Raw genomic sequence first — 23,185 nt, 5'->3', positions numbered from 1 at the left:
CTCCACATATTACCTGTTTCAAAACAATTCATTATCTTCCCATTATAAAAAGAAAACTTACACGTTGTCTTAATATTTCTCATGTACATTAAACATTTAACTTCTGATAAAGATGACTAGGACCCGATTGATCGATATTAGATTGGTGTTTTGCTAAGTTAAACCTATTAGTAAGGTTTCGTTTGTTTTTAATTTCGCGTAAAGCTACACGTGACTATCTGCGCTAGCCGTCCCTAATTTTGTAGTGTAAGACTAGAGGGAAGGCAGCTAGTCATTACCAACCACTTCCAACTTTTGGACTACTCTTTTACCAACGAATAGTGAGATTGACCGCAACTTTATAACGCCCCCACAGGTGAAAGGGCAAGCATGTTTGGTGTGAAGAGGATTTGAACCCTCGACCCTCCGATTACTAGTCAAGTGCCTTAACCACCTGGCCATGCCAGGCCCTCTTAGTGAAAGTAGAGAATACTTATAGCGGTTGCTATAATATTGGATATTAGTAGTTCACACTGACAGGAAAGTTTGCATGTGGGATTAGATCTTGAGATACATTCAATGCCTTTTTAGACTTAACCCGTTAACCGACAAAATAAAGGACACATTATACATCGTTTTGAAATTTCGTAATGTTCCGTGACATTCTGATCCTTGAAGACAGAATTGGATTTATTGGCTATTCTTCTATACTACACATTGCTTTGTAATTGTGGTTCTGAAATTCACAATACTATCATTTAAAGAAACGTCTAAACCAACACCACGAGTACTGTACGAAAAAATAGTTATCTTTCAGAATTCGAACTAAAGGAAAGATTAAACATACAATTGAAACCTCAAAACTTGACGTTTATGATATATGTATAGAATAACAGTCAGTATTGCTGGAAATGTAAATATAACTACAGCCAAGCGTATTTGTATCAATAAAAAATTTCCGAGATAGCGTTCAGTTTTGTTTCGTTTTTTCTAAATTTCTTTTTATTTACTTTTGTCTGGTATATTGCTTTAACATTGTATGAATTCTTCTGAATTGAACTTTTTTTCGGATTTTACTACAATTATCCAAATTAAAAACTTAAGCACCATATATATAATAAAGCAGGTCAGGTTGACTACTTGCGTTTGGTCGATGAATACTTAACTTTCCCTACAAGCCTCCGACCCAAAATTAATGATATTTGCCTTTCATACCGTCTATACGCAAGTTATTTATATATGTATATAATTCCGTTTGATCACTACGTTTACCAAGACGTATTAATTTTAAAATATATTTATCATTTTTGTGTATTATGCAGCTTTTGTTGAGGAATATAAGTAAGAATTATTAGACGAACTTATTCTGAGATCCTCACAACTATTATTCTCGGCAAGTGTTTCAAAAATAAATAAAAATAATGAAATCGATTTATCATAAAAACAAACATTCGATAAACTTTTAAAATGCAAGGTTTAACATGTAATGAAAGTCTAATATACTAATTTATGAACCTTTCGGCTTCTGTAAAATACAGTAAATTATGTGTGATATTTAGCATTTAAAAAAATTTAATGTAATATTCAGGCTTTTGTAAATACAGTATGTTGTGTTAATCTGTGGTGGTCATGTACCTTTACTACAAATTGCCGTTATTGATATATAAAATATACCATGTATGTATCATTGTTTTTAATAAGCTATCATTTTCGCCTCATTTATTTAAATGTTTAAAATTATTTCATTTTATAAGTATTGGTACCGTTTAATTCCTCGAATCATATCTGCTGCTTTTTCTGCAATCATTATGATTGGAGCGTTGGTGTTTCCGGAAACAATCGCAGGCATTATGGAACCGTCAACAACGCGCAGTCCTGTCACTCCTTTCACCCTGAAAAAATAAAAACTTAATATAAGTAGTGTAAAACATATGTTGTAAGAAATAGTTAATTTCAAAATTACATGAATAAACTAATTTATTTTACAAATACGAATTTTAGAAAATCACACTAACTTTAATGAAGTAACAAAAAACTCTAAAATGCTACAATTTTAATAAAATGTTGATCTTCCAAGAAAGAGTGTAGTATAAATTTTTATTATGCATTTTTGTTTTATAATTAAATTTTGAAATAATACGTCAGTGCAATATCATTGTGTACAATTTTCAAACTTAGATTTCATTTTTAATTTCTCATGCTTCTCTACAATATTTTGGAATTATTAATAAATACACCGATTTACTAATTATTTATTTTAATGTTTACATATTGCAAAGGTACCAACACTATGTAAGATACGTATAGGTAACATATCATGCTATATCTGTTATAAAATACTTCGAATCAAAATTCATATTATGAAACCTATTCAAAACGAAGAGATAACAAGATAAACATTACTGCTACCTAGAGAAGGGCGAACAGTATTGATTTAAATTGTGTGGTGGAAGCAAACAGAAAATGGTGTGCTTCTATTTGCTGAATATCACATAGATTTCGAGATAATTTAAAAGAATACGGAGCATTCCAATTAATTTTAGTTTTAATATTGAGTTTAAATTTACATAAGCTACTAATCACATAATGAAATCTAATACAAACATCAATAAAACAATTAATAAACAGTTAAGATGTTATATAAAACAATACATAAAAATGTATAAATAATTCACTTTATCCAGAAAAATATTTGAAAACTTACTAAAAAATTCCCGACATCACCGCTGTTCATCATAACAAGTTCCATGAATGAAATAGTTTATTTTTATAAAATTTATATTTCCTGTTTCTTTGTTACTTTAAACAAAGTAAGGTTGACATTATCAAGTAACATGAATTATTTCTAAATTTTTGCTAACATTTTATAAATTGATATTCACTTAGTTTAAAATTATTTAATTTCCTCTGGATCTGATATTAAATATTTTTTTTCATTTTGCCTTCATTTGATGACGTTTACACATTTTCGTTTATCTTGGATGTAGACTTAAATGTTATTTTTGTATATAATACATTGTTTCCTTTAATCAGGTATAATGTTATTTTTAATATTTTTCTGTATGACGTATATTAAAAGATGTGTTGCTGAGAATATCTAAAGGTTCTGTCTTTCATAAGAATATATTACTTTAATATGTTTGTTAATCCTTCACAGCCTCACCTTACGGTATAAGGCATTTTAGGTATGAAGGACAGATGCTTGGTGCGAATAGCCATTGGGTTATATGGTTGTACGTTTAGAAAAGCGAACCATTATACTTTTTTATAAGAAGAAACAATAGCAGCGTATCTTGAAAACATTAAGTATGTAACAACAACTATAATTATTGCGTCAGTACAGTCAAATTTTGAAATAGACAAGGAAATTTTAGTTACAGTAAGACAAAGGAATTAATTACTGAATACAGCAAAGCAAAAAGGCCAATGTTTCGAAGTAATATTGAATATCATACGTTATAGGAATACAAAATATACGAAAATTTCAAAATAAAAATATAGTTATATTACAATCTATTGAAAATATTATATTAAAAAGTTATTGGACTATTTTTATACTATTTTAACGCTCATTATTTCGCAAAATACGTTGTTATAATAAAATACTTCGTCTTTCTTTAACAAGCAAATAATTACTATTATCACCTGAGTTCGGGGTCCACGACGGTGTTCGGATCTCGATAATCACCCATCTTACATGTTCCCACAGGGTGGTAGATGGTAAATGTCAACGTTCTGGCTAAGCAAGCTAGATACTCATCACTCAACAGTTTGTAATCCTCACAGCCAGGAAAGACGTCCGAAATTAGTCGTGTTCCAAACTTTTGGAATGCTGGTGTTTGAGCCAGACCCAAACATTTCTTCATAGCTGAAACAAAATATCATGAGGTAGAACTATGTAATATTTCTCATAATGAGTCAATAAATAAGAACCAGTCATGTTTCAGGGGTTCCATCATTACAGGTTACGAAGAAGAATACCCATGTTGCATGAGACTTTCAAGCTCCATAATTTGAAAAATAACCATGTTACACGATTCCTTGCAGTACCTGTTAGAAAGCAGACATGTTGCAAGGGATCACGCAGCTTGTGGTTTCAAAAAGAACGAACCATTTTAGAGTACTTGCAGCTCTGGTTTAGTGAAAGTTCCAATAAAATTGCAGAAGTTTGTGCAGTTTATGTTTAAAGCCAACCATGTTACAAGATGTTATTGAACTCATGTTTGAAAAACGAACCAAAGTATTCAAGATATCATTGAACTCATATTCCATAAATAAATAACTATGTTGCGAACGTTTGGTGAAAATTTGTTTTAAAAATAATCAACCTATATTTTAGAAGGTTGTTTGTTATGTTTTAAAAAGACCAACTACATTATAAGGGATAAGTTAAATTAATAAATACTGAAAGAATTGAAAGAGATCATGTAAATTATTGTTTAACTGATTCAAACAGACCACGCTTCAAATTAAATCATCTTGGTTTTGTTATTTTGTTCAATACTTGCTTTGGGAAAAAAATCAGCTTCGTTTAAGAGGAATATTCAAACCATGCTTTAGATGATAACCAGCCTGCTTTAAAGATACTAGGTTTAAATAAGAAACTGATATTCATATTAAATGGTTCTTCGTGAAATTATAAACTTGTTTAACAACAAAATATTTTATTCTTTGACATTTTTATACTTAAAAATTTTAACAAAGTGCATTTACTCATAAATTGAGTAAAACATACCCTAAACTAATCAAATTATGATAGAGTGAAATGTTAATCTTCTTTTATTTATTCCTTGATAATTGCCCAAAGGACAAGAGTAATGCGTGGGTTCAATAACGCTTTTGATATACATTGCTAAACACTTATAATCATTCGATACATGACAACTGGTGTTTCTCTCATAGGAAACGTGGCTTTAGTACATCCGATACTAGGTTCTTAACAACTACGTGCAATAATGGATCAACTTACAGTCTACAACGGTTAGAATGTCCTCTTCTTCACTTAGGTAACGTGGATCAATAACAGGTGGGTCATACGGATTGGAAGATCGCAACTTGACAAATCCACGACTCTTAGGACGTAACAGGACAGGAAACAGAGAAAACGTATTTTCTTGCCCAAGATAACGTCTGTACACTCTTTCCCATACCTAAAAAAAAAAAAAAAATGACTTAAATAGCTTAATATTATAAAGTGCTACTATTTTAGTGGCATAATAAATATAGAGTTTGTTTTTAAAACCATAGAAAAAGTTTTCAGTGGCACAGCAGCATGTCTGTGGACTCACAATGCCACAAACCCGGTTTCAATACCCGAGGTGAGCAGATTACAGATAACCCACTGTGTAGCTTCGTGCTTATCAATCACAAACAAACAAACTATGGAAAAAAGTATAAATTTAAAGCCTTCTAATTTTGATTAATGTAAATCATAAATTCCAAGCTCATTAGTATAATAAGCATGGATGTGTTTAGAAAAGTTTTTAAATAATTTCTAACCTTTAAAATAACGTAACGACTTGTAGCTACAGCATTTAACTACACATTTACAATTTATTATGAGAAAGTCTTGAAGCTTCGAGTTTGTAGTGATAGTGATTTAAAATAACTCATTATAACTGACAACAAGTTTATAACTATTTGGCATGACGTACTTCGTTGTTGATACCTTGATTCGCTCGAAATGCGACTTCAAGGTCAGAAACTACACTTCCGGAAAGAAAATGGATTTCTATGTCAGGATAGTCATCTGTGACGTTTGCAAATTTTGTGTTAATAAAGCCCAGTCCTTCAACACCACCCAGTATCGTCAGAGGACCTATATATAAGAAACAAGGCTTATGAGGAACAATGAAAAGAAAACTAGTGATTTAAACTGTTAAACAAACAATGTTTATTATATCTTACATGTATCCTGTTATGTTATTTGAGAAATCAATAGAAACAAAACATGGATTGCATAACAGAGTGTGGAGTATGTTGTACTCAAACAATTTTGAATATGCAATTGCAGCAAGTCACGTAATAATCACGGCAAATATAAAGTCGCAATAGAAAGGCCTACACCAGAGCTGCTCTTTGACATTGTCGTTTTGTAGATAGAGTGAAAGTAGCAAAAGTTAATTGTTTTTTGTGAAAGATATGTAACAGTCCTTCCCGACTCAGATGTGTTTAGATCGGAAACTTAGAATTTCCAGAGCAAGAGCATCTCTTGTAACTAACGGCTTTATAAAACAAAGAAATATGTGTAAATTTAGGGCACCAGGACTAACCAGCAAGAGACTTGCAAAGAAAATGTTGTACATTAGCCATTATAAGCAAAGTGTGGCGTGTTGTAACAAATGAGAATCCTCGAAGTCATTGGTAAAAACTGTCTATGTGTCCAAAACAACAGTATGAAACATAATCAAGAAGAATCTTTGGGACTAGAAAAGCGACACAATTCAAATACACACATGTTACTTCCACGTCATATCCATTCCACCGTGTCATACTGCAAACCAGTTGAGAATCAAAAGGATGTTAGTGTTATTCCGTACACAAACATACAGGTCAGGAGGAAGTTGGAAACAGTGCCTCTAAATCTGTGTGATCAAACGCTGGGGTACCGTCATCTTCGTACACTAGATGGGTTATGGAAAACCCCACGGACAAGATGTGGGTTTCTAACATAGTTAGTTGCTTTGCGATGAAGCCTTTGGAAATAGAAATTACACTTCAAGGTGTCAAGATGAATGGTCATCAAATGGCTAGAAGTAACGACATGGACTGAAACGATATGGTGAGGCTCTAAAATAGTTTTAATATAAGGTAATTAGCCTTTGCATGAGATAAAATTGCTTAGTTCAATTGTTCCGTTGTTATATGAACAATTAAAAACAGCTTTGCCTATATTTCAGCGAGATAGATAGATACACTTCCTTACTATAAATATTTTCACCTTATTGCTGCTCGTCATTAAAATATCAATATCTTAGTGCTAAGGTTTCTACTTTTATACTTCTTGCTCTAACATTGCAATACTCTTCTCTTCAAGAGAATTCAAATTCAAATTCCAAAAGAAGTGACTTCCTCCTCTGTTACTGTTATTGTTTGTTTGTTTTTCTCAATATTTCAGCCACACCAAGTTTTCTTCTCTGTTATTGTTGTTTTTTTCCAATATTGCAGCCATACCAAGTTTCATCCTGTTATTCTAACCGATTTTGTTGATTTTTTCGACATTGTAACTACACCAAGTTTCCTCCTCTGCTGTTACAATTGTTTGTTTGTGTTTTCGACATTGCAGCCACACCGAGTTTCATCCTCTGTTATTGTAATTGAATTTTGTTGTTTTTTTTCGATATTATAGCCACACCAAGGTTTTCCTCAACAGCATTCAGAAATTTTATTTTACTAATTTGAGTTCTTTCTACAGTCACGACTGAATGTGTCAAGATTCTCTTGACATAAAAATTCTATCGTCTGAGTTAATTTTCGTAATTAATTATGATTTTTATAACATTTCGTTGAAGCCAAACATAATATTTTCTCTCTGTTTATAATTATTTTTAATTGGAACTTACTCTTTATCACGTATCTTAGACCTTAAAGTTACCGTTGAGTTACTAGAGAGTTTCAACTGAGGTCACAATCTCCTGTAAAAGTCTAACTTACTTTCAAAAAAAGACATAACAAGAAACAAAGAAAGGTTAAAGTTCTTAATGCAATCGCTAGAAAGCTACATCGCTTTTCCACATTAAAGTATGATATAACTGAAGGGATTAAAAATATATTTGTATTAAGGTTGACAACTGATGTTCAGCATCAAAATAAGACATTGAGTCGACAAATATTTTTTACGAGGGAATTTTCTAGCGACCTACAGTAACTTAATTTTAAATAGCGACACCAGTATTTATTTGCTGCTATGTCTTGATATTTTTTACGAATTATTCAAATGTAACTTCAGATGAGACAATGTTAGTTTAATAATTGTCCTCATTATAGCATAAAAAAGTTTAAATAGAAATGTATATTTGTGTTGATGTTTGATTCTTCAAGTATAAATGAGCATAAGAAAACTCAAGTGATTCCTTTAAATCACATATATACGTTTCATCAGACTATTCATCTGTTGTTGGTGTTATTATGTGGTTTATCATTTACTTTACTGGATCAAACTGAAAAGACAGTACTAATTAACTACCTAGTTAAACGTTTAAACTACTTTCAAACGGCCTCGATATGGCAAGATGGTTAAGGCGCACGGCTCGCAATCTGATGATAGCGGGTTCGAGTCCCCAACACATTAAACATGCTCGCCTTATAAGCCGTGGGAGCGTTATACCGTGAGAGCAATGTAACATTTGTTGTTAAAAGAGTGGTCCATGAGTTAATGGTGATGATTAAGTGCCTTCCCTCTAGTCTTTACACTGCTACGGAGGAGGAGCACAGATATCCCTCGTGTAGCTTTACGCGAAATTGAAAACAAATTAACAATACTTTCAAAATGATGTCCAAAAACCATTAGATCACATTTCACATTAGTAATATGGTTTCACATGGAATGTCGAACACAGTTGGTTTTAAAATAACGTTGCTAAATAGTTCGATTAAACCAAGGGTTGGCAAACTTTTAAAGAAAAGGGCCATTTTTTTGTTTTTATCTAACATTCGGAGAACCACAACATGTTCCAACAATCTAAAATAAAGTAAAAAAAATAAATAAATAATAAGATTAGAATAACTTGAAGTGCAATGACAACCAGCATTCTTCCTATTTTATAAAATATTAACGTATAAAATTAGCTACTAATTTATTTTGTAAAGCCACCAAAAATTAATTTAAAATCTGGATTAAAATGCTAACCATAGCAATTCAGGATACGTCTATATATTATCAAACTTAAGCTAAAATCGTTGCTCGTTTTACAACCTTTTCCCTTCGTGAAATATTTAACAATATTTGATGGTTTAATCACTCTCGGTAAGAAAACTGTAACTGGTTGATCGACAGTAAAAGCCAGGGCTCCTGGATAAACATGGTCTTGAAGGTTCTTTCCAACCGGAAGATCCACTAGAGCTTGTATCTGAAAATGTTAACAAAACTGTATCAATAAAGTGAAAAAATTTTATGTGATATAAATTATTTAATAACAAAATTATGAATACCGGTTGTGAACGGTAGCTGTTCAGATGGCAGATAGAAAATGACATTCTTTCCTTTTAATTACGGTTTGCTTCGTCTGTAGGGATTGTATTAGCAGTATAACGGATTGCATATTCAAAAATGTATGGTTTGCTTTCTATTGCCAAAATATATCGAGATGTGGTTGCATACAAATAAATATCAAATGGACAATAAGAACAGGTAGAATTTGTGTAACTTTTCTTTTACATTCGAAACAAACCAAGTCAGCTTCATCTGCGATCTGATTGTTCTACAAGAATTCAACCTCTCTGTGTTAGTACGAATAAGGAACATTAAATAAGTTATCTCATGTAGAGTTAATATTATGCTTTCATCTCGGTAACACTTAGTTCATTGCAATTTGCTATTCACCATCTGGATAAGTTTTAAATTACAATAAACATTTTATTTTGATTTACGTAACAATAACTGAACCTGCCTCAAACTTATTCTACTACAAACTATACATACACCATGATATTCTAGGTGTCTTCTTGGTCCGATTCCTGACAACATCAAAAGTTGTGGTGAGTTTACGGTGCCAGCGCAGAGAACGACTTCCTTTCTTGCAAAGACCACGTGCGAGATTCCAAATTTGTCGTAAGTCACCGCTCGTGCTCGCAACTTGTCATCGAAAATTATCTAGAAGAGTAATAGTATTGTAAAAAACCTTTCAAGAATATCAAACAATCCTAGCCTGTGATTCCACTGACTATACATATTATGTGTAACTGCTGTCAAAATGGATGTTTCTTTGTCATTATGCATATAAAATATTCTCATTCAGTGATTCAAGTTTAGATTTCCTTGATATTAAATTACTAAATTAAAACGCCGAATCAAACGCTGATATTTTACTCATTTATTACCGACTGAAACTTAAATTTAAAGTGAAGAACAATTTCTTACCTTGGTGACGAACGCAAATGTAACAATATCAAGGTTAGGCCGTCTATTTGCTGGTCTCAGGTACGCCTTTGCCGTACTGCATCGTGCTCCTCTTCGGATTGTTCCTTGTGGGATGGCAAACCCTGCAGGACCACAGTTGAAAATTGTTAATATTTGTAAAGCATGTATTTAAGTTAAGGAAGTAAAAACATGTGAATGAATTATATGATAGCTAGCTGTATCGTTATAACACAATGATTTAAAATGAACACATATATACATTCGTATATACATTCAAAAATATTACAGGTAGATGTAACAGGTTAATTTTGTAGCAAGAACTGGTGCTTGGTTAAGTGTTACATTCCTATGAACCTCACTTTCTCTGACTTCATAAATAGTAGATATAAACTACTTTTTCATTTACGTTTAATATAAGTATGATTATTTAAATAAAGTGCGAGTATTAAATTTATTATTATTTTGCAAATTCGTTCACGTAATTGATTACAAATTATTTGTTGCACAGCATAATTGTTGTGAATTTACGCCATGTTTCTCGAACCTTCTGAAATTTTATCTTTGTTTTAATTGGGTGCTATTAAATCATAACCTGTTGTAATTTGTAGATAGCTCTAGGCCTCAGTCGGGCAATATGTATGTTAACAGGCGATCAAGTTTGTACAAAAAAATAAGTTAGTGAAAGTGAGAAATATGAAGCTAGACTGCGTGATTATTAGTTTAATCATAAGTAATGTGTAGTGGCGATGTATAAATTGAAAATATCACAATTTGTATTATAATAACAAAAATGGAGACGAATGGTTTGTTTTGTCAAAGGGTATTCTAAAGTAAATTAACCCGCATGCTTGGACTTTGACAAAAGAAACAGTTATTTAAAGTTCTGGATACAACTTTGGTTACCAATGGTATAAGGAATCTTCGATATATATATATTTGTCGTATGTTTTGAATCTGTTATTTCGAAACAAGTGGGTGGTGAGCTGTCTGTTTATTGTCGAAATTTATCGCCAACAAGCCACAGATATCTGCTCTAAAAAATCCCAGCCCTATAAAAACTAACATTTAAATGTGTTAGGAAAAAATAAATATACAGTCACGCCAAACTTTACATAAAAGTTTTATAGTTTTAACTTTAACACACTAAAAGTTTAACATCAAAACACAAGGTATAGCATTAATTATTCAATCAATTCCATTAAAAGTGTTTTTAGTCAAGATGTTATAGTTACACTTGATGCTAGAAAAGTGTAATAAATGAACTCTCAGATAAAATTATGAAAAAAGTAACATTTGTTTTGAAATTAATGTCTTTAAATGTCATAGTTCTTACAAACATGTTTTTACCGTTTTGTTTTATCAACTAAAACCAACAACGACCATAAAAATGTTTCCATTAGGTGGATGAAGTAATTCATTTAATTCATATCGAAAATTATAAAGAGTTTTATAATTATGCTATCTGTGTTATAGCTATAAAGAACATTAGAAACACATCACCCTCCAAACAGCTACGAACAAATAAACTATTAATGAATGAATCTAGGCCAAAATATACTCTGCACTGACCATTTAGAAGTTGTTTCTATAACTTACCAGATTGTCGAAGTCCATTAAGGTCGATGTTAGGATAGCCAAAGGTTTTTCCAGCTTCAATAAATGCATATGCTAAAGGCATGACATGAGGTGGAGTGGATACAGTGAGATAGCCTCCTCTCCCATGAAATCCTGTATATAAAAAAAAAATACGAATAAAACAATATAAAGGTTATATTGCAAAAAGTACTATTGACATATAAATGTTAGTTATTTTTATATCAGTGTTGAAAATTACATTATATTCTCCTATACATATGCTTTCAAAGTTTTCGATGAAGTAAATTAGGCATGATAGAGTTTCAGTGATGTCGAGAAACCCACTTGTTGAGAAATTTATATGCAAAAACGGCTCGTTTGGGTTAAGAAAATATATATATATATATATATATAAAATAAATATATTTTCTTAACCCAAACGAGCCGTTTTTGCATATAAATTTCATGATAGAGTTTGTTATATGAAGGCATGAAAGACATTTATATCACTTTTGCTTCTATAAAAATAATAAAAAATGCATGTGATTATAAACGCTATTGTCTAAGGGTCTTGTAAGTGTTCATATAATAGAGTTGGTGTCAGCTGATAGTACCATTATTGTAATTCTTTCTAGTAGCAGACGCTGCAGTAAACTTGTGGACAACCCAGCTCAGCTTATATCACTTTGGTGCTTTTTATGTTAAAAACAAGTTTAAAAGAAGTAAAAGATCCAAAAACCCAAACCTGTGTATAGGCGTGAAACAAACTGTAAACAACACAACATCAATCGTGAAAATGTGTTAACATAAGGATATATATTCAGCACATGTTATCTTTCCTTTTCTTAATTATTACAACTAAAGATAACTATACTAAGACAAAAAGATTTTAAAGACGAACCACAATTCGGTCATCATCTTAAAGTTACGGCTGTGCGCAGGTGTTTAAATATGTGCACTGTTATACATTAAATATACCCATTTATATATGTACATAAACCTTATCAACACACATACATCATATGCATAGAAATAAACAGAATTACACTTACCAACTTGACGGAGTTCCTATGTACAGGGATTTTGGAGGAGCAAGTCTATGCTTGTCCACCTTGTGGACACGTTACTTAAAGTCAATTCTGTTGAAGAGTCTCAACCTTACCACGATTTAACGTTATTTGTTGTTTGGAATATATTAAAAACGTATCCTACCATTATTTGCCAATGAAGGGTCTCTGTTGTCTTCTGCTTTTAAAAAATAAGGAAAGACATCATTCCAACCCCAGCCGTAGGCGCCATGCTCTCGTTCCCAGCTGTCGTAGTCTCGTCGATTACCTCGAATATATAGCATGTAGTTTAAAACACTTGAGCCGCCTAACACTCTACCTCGAGGCCACCTGAGTCTCTTTTCGTAACGAATGAAACTGTATGTATATACTGAGTACCTTAACACTTTAGAAAATCAAATAACTTAAATTGTTGGTCTACTGGAAATCATTTATACAAAGAAATCAAAGTAAATTTGTTCTGGATTTAGAATTTTCATGGACTGTACCTGCCAGACGACAAGAAGCTGAGATCGCTTCGGTTCCTGTGCTCATGCAGTCCATGAAATTTTATACCTGGTATAAAACTCCTATAAATATCATGTTATTCAATTTATTTCAAACTTTTACTTTAATAACGCAATAAAACCAATTCTCTCTTCCAGCAAATAAACCAAACTGAAAAATACATTTTAACATTGTAACCTAATAATAACCACACGTTCACCTTTGTGTTTTTATATATAAAACAAACTTAACAAGAGGTAGTTCGGCATAAAACATCAAAACGTTGATTTTAGTTTAGTTATAAGGTAGTAAACTTTCTGGTTAAAATATACTTTAGAACAATTTTTGTCTAAGAAAAAACTTTTAAATTATTATCCAACAATTGAAATTCAAACCACCTAAGTCTATAGTAAATTTCTAGTACTGACGTATTACTCTCGTTTTTTAGAGTATTAGGTTTCTATTGATAATCTTCATAAAGGGTTCTGGGTGATAGTGTACCTGGTTTCAGAATAGGAACAAATCATCCACATGAACAACATTTATAAGGAATCACAAGTTCGACTCAGGTCATTAACAGCAGAAGGAAATATGACAAGAAATTAGATGTTCTACTTTACTGTGGAAGTCTATTAAGATAACTGCTACTCTTTCCTTTAGATGTTACTATTCACATTTTAGTGTTCATCTTTCCTTTTGCATATCATCAAATAATAACATGAGTGAAATAAAAAAGTTTGGACATAAACGTACACGTGTATAAAAATACAAGTGGAGCACATTTATGAAAAGTAACACCATAGCGATAAATTGTATTTGACTTCAAGATTGTATTCTCATGACGGCTGGTATGGGTATTAAAACTTTAGTTTAAATAAATTACAGAACAACTTTTCGATCTTCTTAGGCTATTTGCTAACATGAAGATGACCTAAGAAGGTCGAAACGTTGTTCTGCGCTTTATTTTAATTGAAGTTTTCATACCTATACCAGCCGTCTTCAGAAAACATTTTTACTTCAAGTGGGTTTCTCGTCATCACGAGTGATCTCAAGATTACACTGGTATTAATATAACTTATGTCAAGCCTCCGTTCATTTCAACAACAAACTCCAGGCAAGGTAACACATGACAGACAGCAGTATTAGTTGTACCTCCAATGACGTGTCTTGTAAATTGTTGAATATTACTGCTTCCTCAACTATTGACTCTGAGTATTTGCAACAGTCCTACTAAACGATGAGTGAATGAATAAGTCATAACATTAAACTAACGCTCACTTTTAAGCTAAATTTTTATGACGTCACATAATAAATATATAAGTCACTTTGTAGCACCGGTTATGAGCTGTTTTAATTTTATTTTTAAAATGGTTTTCACGTTTTTCGCACCCCTGTAGCAAACGTCAAAGCCGCGTGTTGTACAGTTTGCCGTTACTTAAATGTTTATGCTCAAAATTGTTTTTGTAACGGTTCTGTATTTTATACATTTTTTGTATTAAATGCCATTTACGTTAGTTATATTAGGCCGGCATGGCCAGATAGGTTAAGGCGTTCGACTCGTAATCTGAGGGGTGCGGGTTCCAATCCCCGTCGCACCAAACATGCTCGCCCTTTCAGTCGTTGGTGAAAGAGTAGCCCAAGATTTGACGGTGGATGGTGATGACTAGCTGCCTTCCCTCTAGTCTTACACTGCTAAATTAGGGGCGACTAACGTAGATAGCCCTCGTGTAGCTTTGCGCGAAATTAAACAAAAATGTTATTTATATATGCTATTAAAAATAATAAGTTATCGAAGTGAAGTTACGATAAACAGATATTACATTTTTACTTAAAAATAGATGAATAAAAAAAAGTAACAGGTTACAGTTAAAACATGTGCTACGCGTTAATCACAATGATGAGGCCCATGTTCTGTTGTTGTTTAATCCTGTTCTGAAGAGAGTGTTATCAATGGACACTACGGAAGAGAAGATAAATCTTGGATCACTCATCTTGACAAACTTTCCACTAGTACTGTATGTTAGCTTTCAAAACAAAAGAAATGAAAGTTAAATAGGGGATTTGACCTGCAAAGTCTTATTTCACTGAATAGGCCGACCTCTAACGTCACTTCTTCAAATACCTTTCTACTGGTCCTATATTCCAAGTCATGGTATTATTTTAATATGTATGTAGGATAGGAACAATTTACAAATGTTTATAAAATTGCATATAGTTCATTTAAAATTACATAAAAATATTTTTATAAAATGTTTCTCCTAAAAAATAGTATATTTTCACCAAATTCTTTGATTTTAAGGTTTCAAACAACAAATAATGTTTCTCTGATGAATAAGCAGTATCATGTATTATTGAAACTGGAATTTATAGATAAAGCTGTCAAATTAAAAATCGAGAGGAACAATTTGAAGAAGTCTTAGATGAACTAAAAAGCATGATTAGTTTCTTAAACCTAGGAATCTTAAAATTTAAAATGATGAAATGTAATAATAAAGCTTTAGCATGGAGTAGGTGTTAAGGTTTCAGTAAACTCAATGACCTTAAAATTATAAACATGGGTACTTGTTCGTGAAACACCCAGATAATGTTATTGTAATTTATCATACTATCATTTCTCTGATGATAAGAAAAGGATCTTTAACACATAGTTACAATTTTCTATTCCCTCTAAGAAAGTTACTGAAAAATACTATTTTCTGGGTTCGGAAACCATTTGACAAATGTCTACGTGACAAATTCGTAAAACTAGATGCACAACTGTTTCAACAGGCTAAAACTGGCCGTGCTCTTGTGAAATTACATGATTTTATACCTGGGAAAAGAAATAAATAATTAAATGAGGTTCGAAACCCATACTTTGACAGCTTTAAACATTTGTAAGAGCATTTTAACCATTAAACTGTTTAAAATTAACGGGATTGTGGATTCAAAAAAGTGGATTACATCAACATTATACTGAAGACGAATAAGCTTATAGGACTTACAAGTGATCCCACAACAATTAGGAAGGCCAAAATTACGAGATACTTTTTCAAGATAAAAAATGACGGTGTTATACCAGAAGACATTTACCAAAATGTCAAACCACTGGGCTCACAGTGTAGAATTTTATACGGACTTCCTACCATTCACAAACAAGAATATCCAGTAAGACCAACTGTTTCTAGTGCAAGCACCTACAGACTACTAGTACCAAGATTCGTAACTCTGTTTTTGAAAACATTTAAATAAAATTAATGTTATTTTAAGGTTTAAAGATGATGTTCACTGCAAGTAGGGGCAAATTAAGGTTCAGACAGGTCTGGGGCTTAATTTTTCTACCTGGCCTATTATTATCATGACTAAATACTGAGGTAAAATCAATATAAACTTCGTAAAAGGCTTGTTTTGAGCCAAGGCTTGGGATTACAGCCCCATTAGTCCTCGCCTAAACCTGCCTCTAATTGTACTAATGATGGATAGAAGTCACTGATATTTGTTCTTGCTTTGTTTTTGCTGAAAATGAAATTTTGTGGGGTGTAACTAATGATGTTTTTACCACAATTTTACATTTTCCGAAGAAACATTCACATTTTATCTTTATCGATAAAATTTATAAACGGACTGATACAGTGGTTTTCATTTCAAGTTTTATGTATGTGCTTCCATGAAAAAGTCTGGTTACAGTTCTGTCATGGACGTTTTAAGTGAATATACTTTGGTGGTGTTTAGTTATACTTAATCGGTTAACTGTTTCTCCAGTTTTTACAATGGATATCCAAATATAAGCTTTACTGTTGACCAAAAGAATGGCAAGTTCTCGCTCTCAGATGTTCATATCTTAAATAACTAGGTTACACGTACGACTGAGGTGCGTGGTAAAACCAGTTTAACTACATTTTATTCACCTTTTGGAAGTTTCATTCGTCCAATTTTTAAACAAAATCTTGTTAAAATCCTATCATAAAAAGTATTTAAAATATCACAAAATTAAAAACCATTTTGAAGTAAAAGTTGAGAACATGAAAGAAAAGCTATAAAACTGTAATTAAGACAATTAAGACAAAACCAAAATCAAACAAATACCTCAACTGCTGTTACGTTAGATGTTCTAAATAAAACTGTCACTTTAGTGGCACCCTGTTTATACACTATTTCATTCATTGATTAAAGAAGAAAACTGGGAAAAAGATGTACCCACAAATTCCGTTAAAATGTGTCTAAAACAGTTTAGGTAAAAACGACTCTTCAACTTCAAAGACAAACAACATCCACTAAATGCCTCGCTAGTAGTGTTTGCATTCACATTTTCGAGATGCAACGAAGAATATGCTGAATGAATAACTAGAAAGACAAAAAAGATATCACTTTAACGATAAGACCAATACAACCAGTAGTATTAACAACAACGAGTGTGATGTTATGTCTACCTTCAGTTTTCCGCATCATTCTCTATTGCTGGAAGGAATTTCAACTTATAATGCTAGAAGATCTTACCTTTAAGTTATGAAAACCAGTTTTTAATCAGAAGATGAGAGCACTATATCTTCATTTGTGAAAATGTAAAGAAAGGAACGGAATGTGAACTTCAGCCGTCAAAAAGCATTTAATAAAAGTGAAAGTAATTCAATTAAAAGTCTTTCAGACGTTTACTATTCCATGTTTTCCGTTTTCAGCATGTGATCCAAACTTTCGCAACACTCTAAATTCAATAAAGTGTCAAGAATCTAACTGTTAGTACACCTACTCTACCTGCTAAGGAGTTTTGAGAGACTAAAACAAAACAAATACCAAAGTTTAATTATAATTATTTTGCACTTTCCAGTTATATAAAGGTGTACCAAGAAAAGAAGCGTATGATCCAAGTAGTCCCTTATTAATGTTCAACTGACTTATAAAAGGAGTGAAAGAAATATTTCACAGCCAAAAGTATGTTTTCAGTGTTGTTTTATTTAACGACAAGGATTAGATCAGACTATAAATATTTATGTTTTTCCAAGTTTCACGACCATAATTTCTATAACTGAGAAAAATAATAGGCAATAAAAACAACCCTCGGTACGTTCAATCTTTTATATGGCAAACTAATAACACTGAATCAAAAACACCTTAGAAGTGAAAAAAAAAAAGAAAAAAGATACGGACGATAAAGGATTGAGTGTGCGACTTAAAGGAATTAAATCAAACTTAGACGAACTGGTGGCTAAACTTATAAGACTGATAAGAATTTTACAGCAAATATTTATTAGTTAGCGAGGCTGTGTTTTAGTTCTGCTTGGGGCATGATAGTGGGATAAAACTTGATAAGGCCAGTATACCTAAACGTGGAATTCTATTTGAAACTATTTCGATGAGATTGTACACATATAATTAGTGCTGATACATAACTTCACAAGTAACAGAAAATAATTAAGTTTAAATTTCATAAAAATCAGGGTTTTGTGTTTTCTAAGATGGTGATAGCATAAAATGAAAAACTCTTATTTGAGTTAAATGTTATATCAATCCTTGAAATTTAGAAAATGCTAACTAAACCTTTGATATTAATATATTTGTGATATATAAGATTGATAGATTATATGTCTATTAATTAGTATTATAACATCATTATTATAATACGCTTAGGTTAGAATTATCCTCCTATTGAGACATAGGAATATGATTATCATGTTGCACGCGTATGTTTGAAATCAATTGAGAATCCCAAACAGTAAACATCCATTGGGAAGAATCCAATAATTTTGTTGTGCAAAACAGTATACCATATGATGCAAGGTGCCTAACATTGTCAAAACTTCGTTAATATTAAAAACAAAAATAGGCAAGTGAATTGAAAAGTCATGCAAGAACCTAACAGAGGATACACGAGGAATTAAATGTTAGAAAATGAAAAACATGAAGAAAAGAGAACTCCTCCTACAAAACGGATAAACTCTGTAGAATAAACCTCTACTTTAATTAAAAACAAGTTGTTTAAAAAAAGCGGCGTTTCAGCATTGACCTCGAACAGTGATTCTTTCATTATTATAAAAAACTAAATTTATATTTCTAGTATAAATTTTCAAAAATTTTCAAAAAGAAAACATCATGAAGTGAAGATTGATATCCAAAGCAACTATTTATTTTATTTATCTATATTTGTCAAAAACATGTAATTTTACAAACGCTGGATTTTAAATAACATTTAATTACGGACAAAATGCACCACGTGTTAATACGTACATTCTAATCTTAAAGTAACTTCTACCCACAAACGTTGTTCAGTAATAATTCGGTTACTGTTCAAGAGTCTAAATATTTGTGTTTTGTACTAACAAGTCAACAGTTTTAGCTTCAGACAAAACTGACATACTCTGTTAAAAAAGCCCAAAAGCAGCATATTTTTGTGGTTCAGTTTGGTAGGCCCAGTCTAAAGTTGTTCTCTGGATCATAGCGGCAGCTAATGGGATATCGGTTATTGTGTTTTCTTGACCGCCTGCTTCTAAAAGCAATACTCTTGTACCCAGGTCCTCTGAAAGTCTGCTGGCCATTACTGATCCCGCTGAACCCCCTCCAACTGCAACAAAAGAACAAGAGAAACATCATTAAAAATAATGATATTGGAAGGGAAAGAACATTAATAAATTACAAGCAAGAGGACAGCCGTTTGAAAGAGGTACTTATCTAAATTTAAACTTCCTAGTAAATAAAACACGCCAACAGATATTATACTTTAAAAAGTGCAAAATATAGCTTGAAATGTAATTTACAAAAAAAGACTCACGTGGTAATGATAAATAAAAAAAAACCTTTGTGCAAAAGACGCTACAAAGACATTTAGTTCAATATAGAGAAAGCCAACAACATACAACACAATCCCGCCATTAAACATACCGAAATTAATGAATTACAAACTTTCATGCAGTATAAAACAAAACATTGTATCCTTTAGCTTAATGATAGTTTAAAACAAAAATATATAAATGTCTTTAGAAGTTAATAAAAAACTAAAGAAAAGGCTCATTTTATTCACGCTGAATAAATCACACGCATTCATTTACCTTAGAAAATAACATTTCAACATAAACAAAGTGTTTTCGTAGTTATAACCAAACAAATAAGAAGCTGGATAATGACCTTACAGTTTTGTTTGTTTCAATAATTTCGCACAAAGCTACACGAGAGCTATCTGCGCTAGCCTTCTCTAATTTAGCAGTGTAAAACTAGAGGGAAGGCAGGTAGTAATCACCACCCACCGCCAACTATTGGCTTCTCTTTTACCAACAAATAGTGGGATTGACTGTCACATTATAATGCTCCCACGGCTGAAAGGCCCACACATAACTAATTTAAACACTGTATGATATATGTAAAATGGTTAAATTTGTTCGTGTCTAAAGAATGCATTACAAACAGAATTATTTCTACTTCTTCTCATTGATTAAGTGTCAACACCGTGCAAATTAAGTCACATTTTTTGGTAGTTTAAGCATTATTTTACGATAGGTATTTATGCACGTGCAGTGATATCGTATGTCACAATGTCATAGACAAAAATATGCAAAAAACATATATCTAGGTTGTCTAGAATGTGTGACATATTGAAACCAGACTTTGTACTAATTGTTTTATGATTAAAGATAGACTATAAGTGTATAATAACCCAAATAGCTAAATTTAACAGACTAATTCCAGTGTTATTACATCACTCAAACACTAGAAACAATGTCAGAAACATAACTAACAAAACGAATTCCGAGTTTCAATTTTTTTTATTCTACTTTAAGTTCACTGCAGGATATTTTACGGTCCCTTTTTTCATCTTTTTATTTTTTTTCAGAAAAATACCCAAGACCTAATAAATCGAGCGTGTTAGTTTGTAATTACACAATAGGCGATCTGTGCTGTGCTAACCACTAGTATATAATTTTTAAAACTTACCGTTTAACTACAATGGAGCAAATTTGGTGACAATTTGCGGATGCTTATATCTTAATCAAAAAGATTACTTGACACAGACCTTTACAGAATATGTAATGAATATATATATATATATTCCTTACGATCTTAAAGCTGCACAAATGCCAGCAAGAATAAACTCTTGAACAATTTATTAAATAGAATATTTTATAAAATGTCCAAAACTATATTTTAAATTACACTTTGGCCATAATTTCTAAACCAACTAACGTATAAAACCAAATATTAATTTAAAATTCAACTATCAATGAAAGAGCGAAATCTTTATTAAACATAGTCAAGAGCTAAATTCAAAACACTTCGGTCAATTAAACCTTTGTAATTCAACATCAGAGGGGTGAAGGTTTATATCTTTGTTTTCAGGAATTAGCTCGTTTCATACACATTTTTAAAACAAATCATCCGGTCAAGATGATAATAATTTCGTTCAATTTTTCTTCATTTTCAGAATAAATATATTTTATTAGATTATTTTTAGACGAAAATTCATCCTACTTCCCTTGCTAATCCAGTCAATAACACACAGAATATACATTTGTTTCATATTTTTTGCTCAAAGATATACAAAGGGCTATCCGCACATTGCCGTTCTTAATTTACAACTATTGAAAGACTAAAGCGAAGACAACTAGTCAACAGCAAGCACCCATCGCCATGTTTTGGGCTTATCCTGTTGGACAGATTACAGAGATTTAACAATTATTCTTACCTTTCAACGCACTGATGTTTTTCTTGTATTTAGATTGTAGTCGAAATATGCCAGCCTCTCCTGACCTTGTAATTTAATACGCAACGAGGTGGAAAAATGAATCGTCTTTCAGTTCTTTATACGTGTTGGTTATACTTATTTTATGGGTAATGAACGAATCTCGAGTCAGGCTATGACCCTTTACAAACTAAGTGTATAACTATTTTTAATTTTATTTCTTCAAACGGTAGTATTTACTCAGTCATACTGTGTTTTATTACGCTAAAAATACAGTATATTTATTTGTTTTGTAATTGCTTACTGTATAATGTTTTTTTACAACACGTAGCAACTTCTTGTTTAAAAAACGGTTTTGTTGTAAAGAACGTTAAGTTTGATCTAGGTTAAACCGTCTATAGAGTTCAATTCCAAATACCAACACTACAAGGTAAAACTACTGCTAAATTTACAATAGTTCACATTAACTTACACTCGTGTATATGATTACTAAGAAAGTCATTTGGTAACGTTTTCACTAAATTAACTTTGAAATTATAATCTTTAAAATCCTACCTTTAATTTTTTAGCGTTATCATACTAAAATATCCATACATATACATTTTACAATGTATACTTTAACAAGTAGTTACCGATGATATAATCGTATTCTGTGTCCACTTTCTTCGTAGTGTAAATAATGCCGTTCGTGAATGTTTGATACAAAATGAACAATCCTAAAGGCAGTAGAGCTGGTAGAATGGTCAACAGTTCTGCCATTTCTCATTTATCTTCAGCTTCTCTTATTAAAATTATGAAGCACAAACTTACTTTTCCGAACGGCCAACTTATCTCTTTGTATAAACTTACTTCATCCACCACTAGACGATAGTATTATATCGATCATAAAATTGGTCCAATTATCGAAGAGTAGTTCCTGGACAAGAAAAAATATATCAGTTTTGTTTATAAACTCAGTCGTGTGTATAAGATTTCTAATTGGCATACGTATAGAAAAAAAGGTCTATATCTTACAGAATGTACTGATACATACATATAGATATAGATGTTATATATATAGTTATCACCAAATTTTAGATTTTTCTCCTAAAGAATAATTTATTATTAAATAAGTACTACAAGTTGGTTATAAAGACAATGAGGAAGCATTTTGGTACACAGACGAATTATGTAGTGCTAATAATTAAGGATAATCAAAAACTTATTTCACTTCTTCTTCATTCAATCTCAATCCAGCTTAGTATTTAGGTCGGTCACTTGGTTACTTTGTATTAGCCAAAAATTGTTACATTTGGGTGGCTGACCCTGGCAGCAACTCTGAAGGACGAACTTGTTTGGAAAAGGTTATTCTGATCC

General features: G+C 31.7%; 1 protein-coding gene across 1 annotated transcript; it reads right to left on the bottom strand.

Annotated features, from left to right (window-relative positions):
- Positions 1–614: 614 nt before the first annotated feature.
- LOC143232804 (glucose dehydrogenase [FAD, quinone]-like) lies at positions 615–22,714 on the bottom strand. The gene is made up of 11 exons (XM_076468700.1): positions 22,462–22,714; positions 19,531–19,720; positions 12,845–13,056; positions 11,654–11,785; positions 10,058–10,179; positions 9,620–9,790; positions 8,894–9,047; positions 5,634–5,797; positions 4,949–5,129; positions 3,625–3,847; positions 615–1,871 (listed from the first exon to the last, which is right to left on the bottom strand). Exons 1-11 carry the CDS (start codon positions 22,586–22,588, stop codon positions 1,727–1,729), a joined length of 1,821 nt encoding a protein of 606 aa, XP_076324815.1. The 5' UTR covers positions 22,589–22,714; the 3' UTR covers positions 615–1,726.
- Between the last annotated feature and the right edge of the window lie 471 nt (positions 22,715–23,185).

This window comes from Tachypleus tridentatus, chromosome 11, assembly GCF_004210375.1.
Source record: "Tachypleus tridentatus isolate NWPU-2018 chromosome 11, ASM421037v1, whole genome shotgun sequence".
Taxonomy (NCBI): Eukaryota; Metazoa; Arthropoda; class Merostomata; order Xiphosura; family Limulidae; genus Tachypleus; species Tachypleus tridentatus.
The sequence above is the reverse complement of the archived record's forward strand: the minus strand, read 5'-3'. Positions and strand labels throughout refer to the sequence as shown.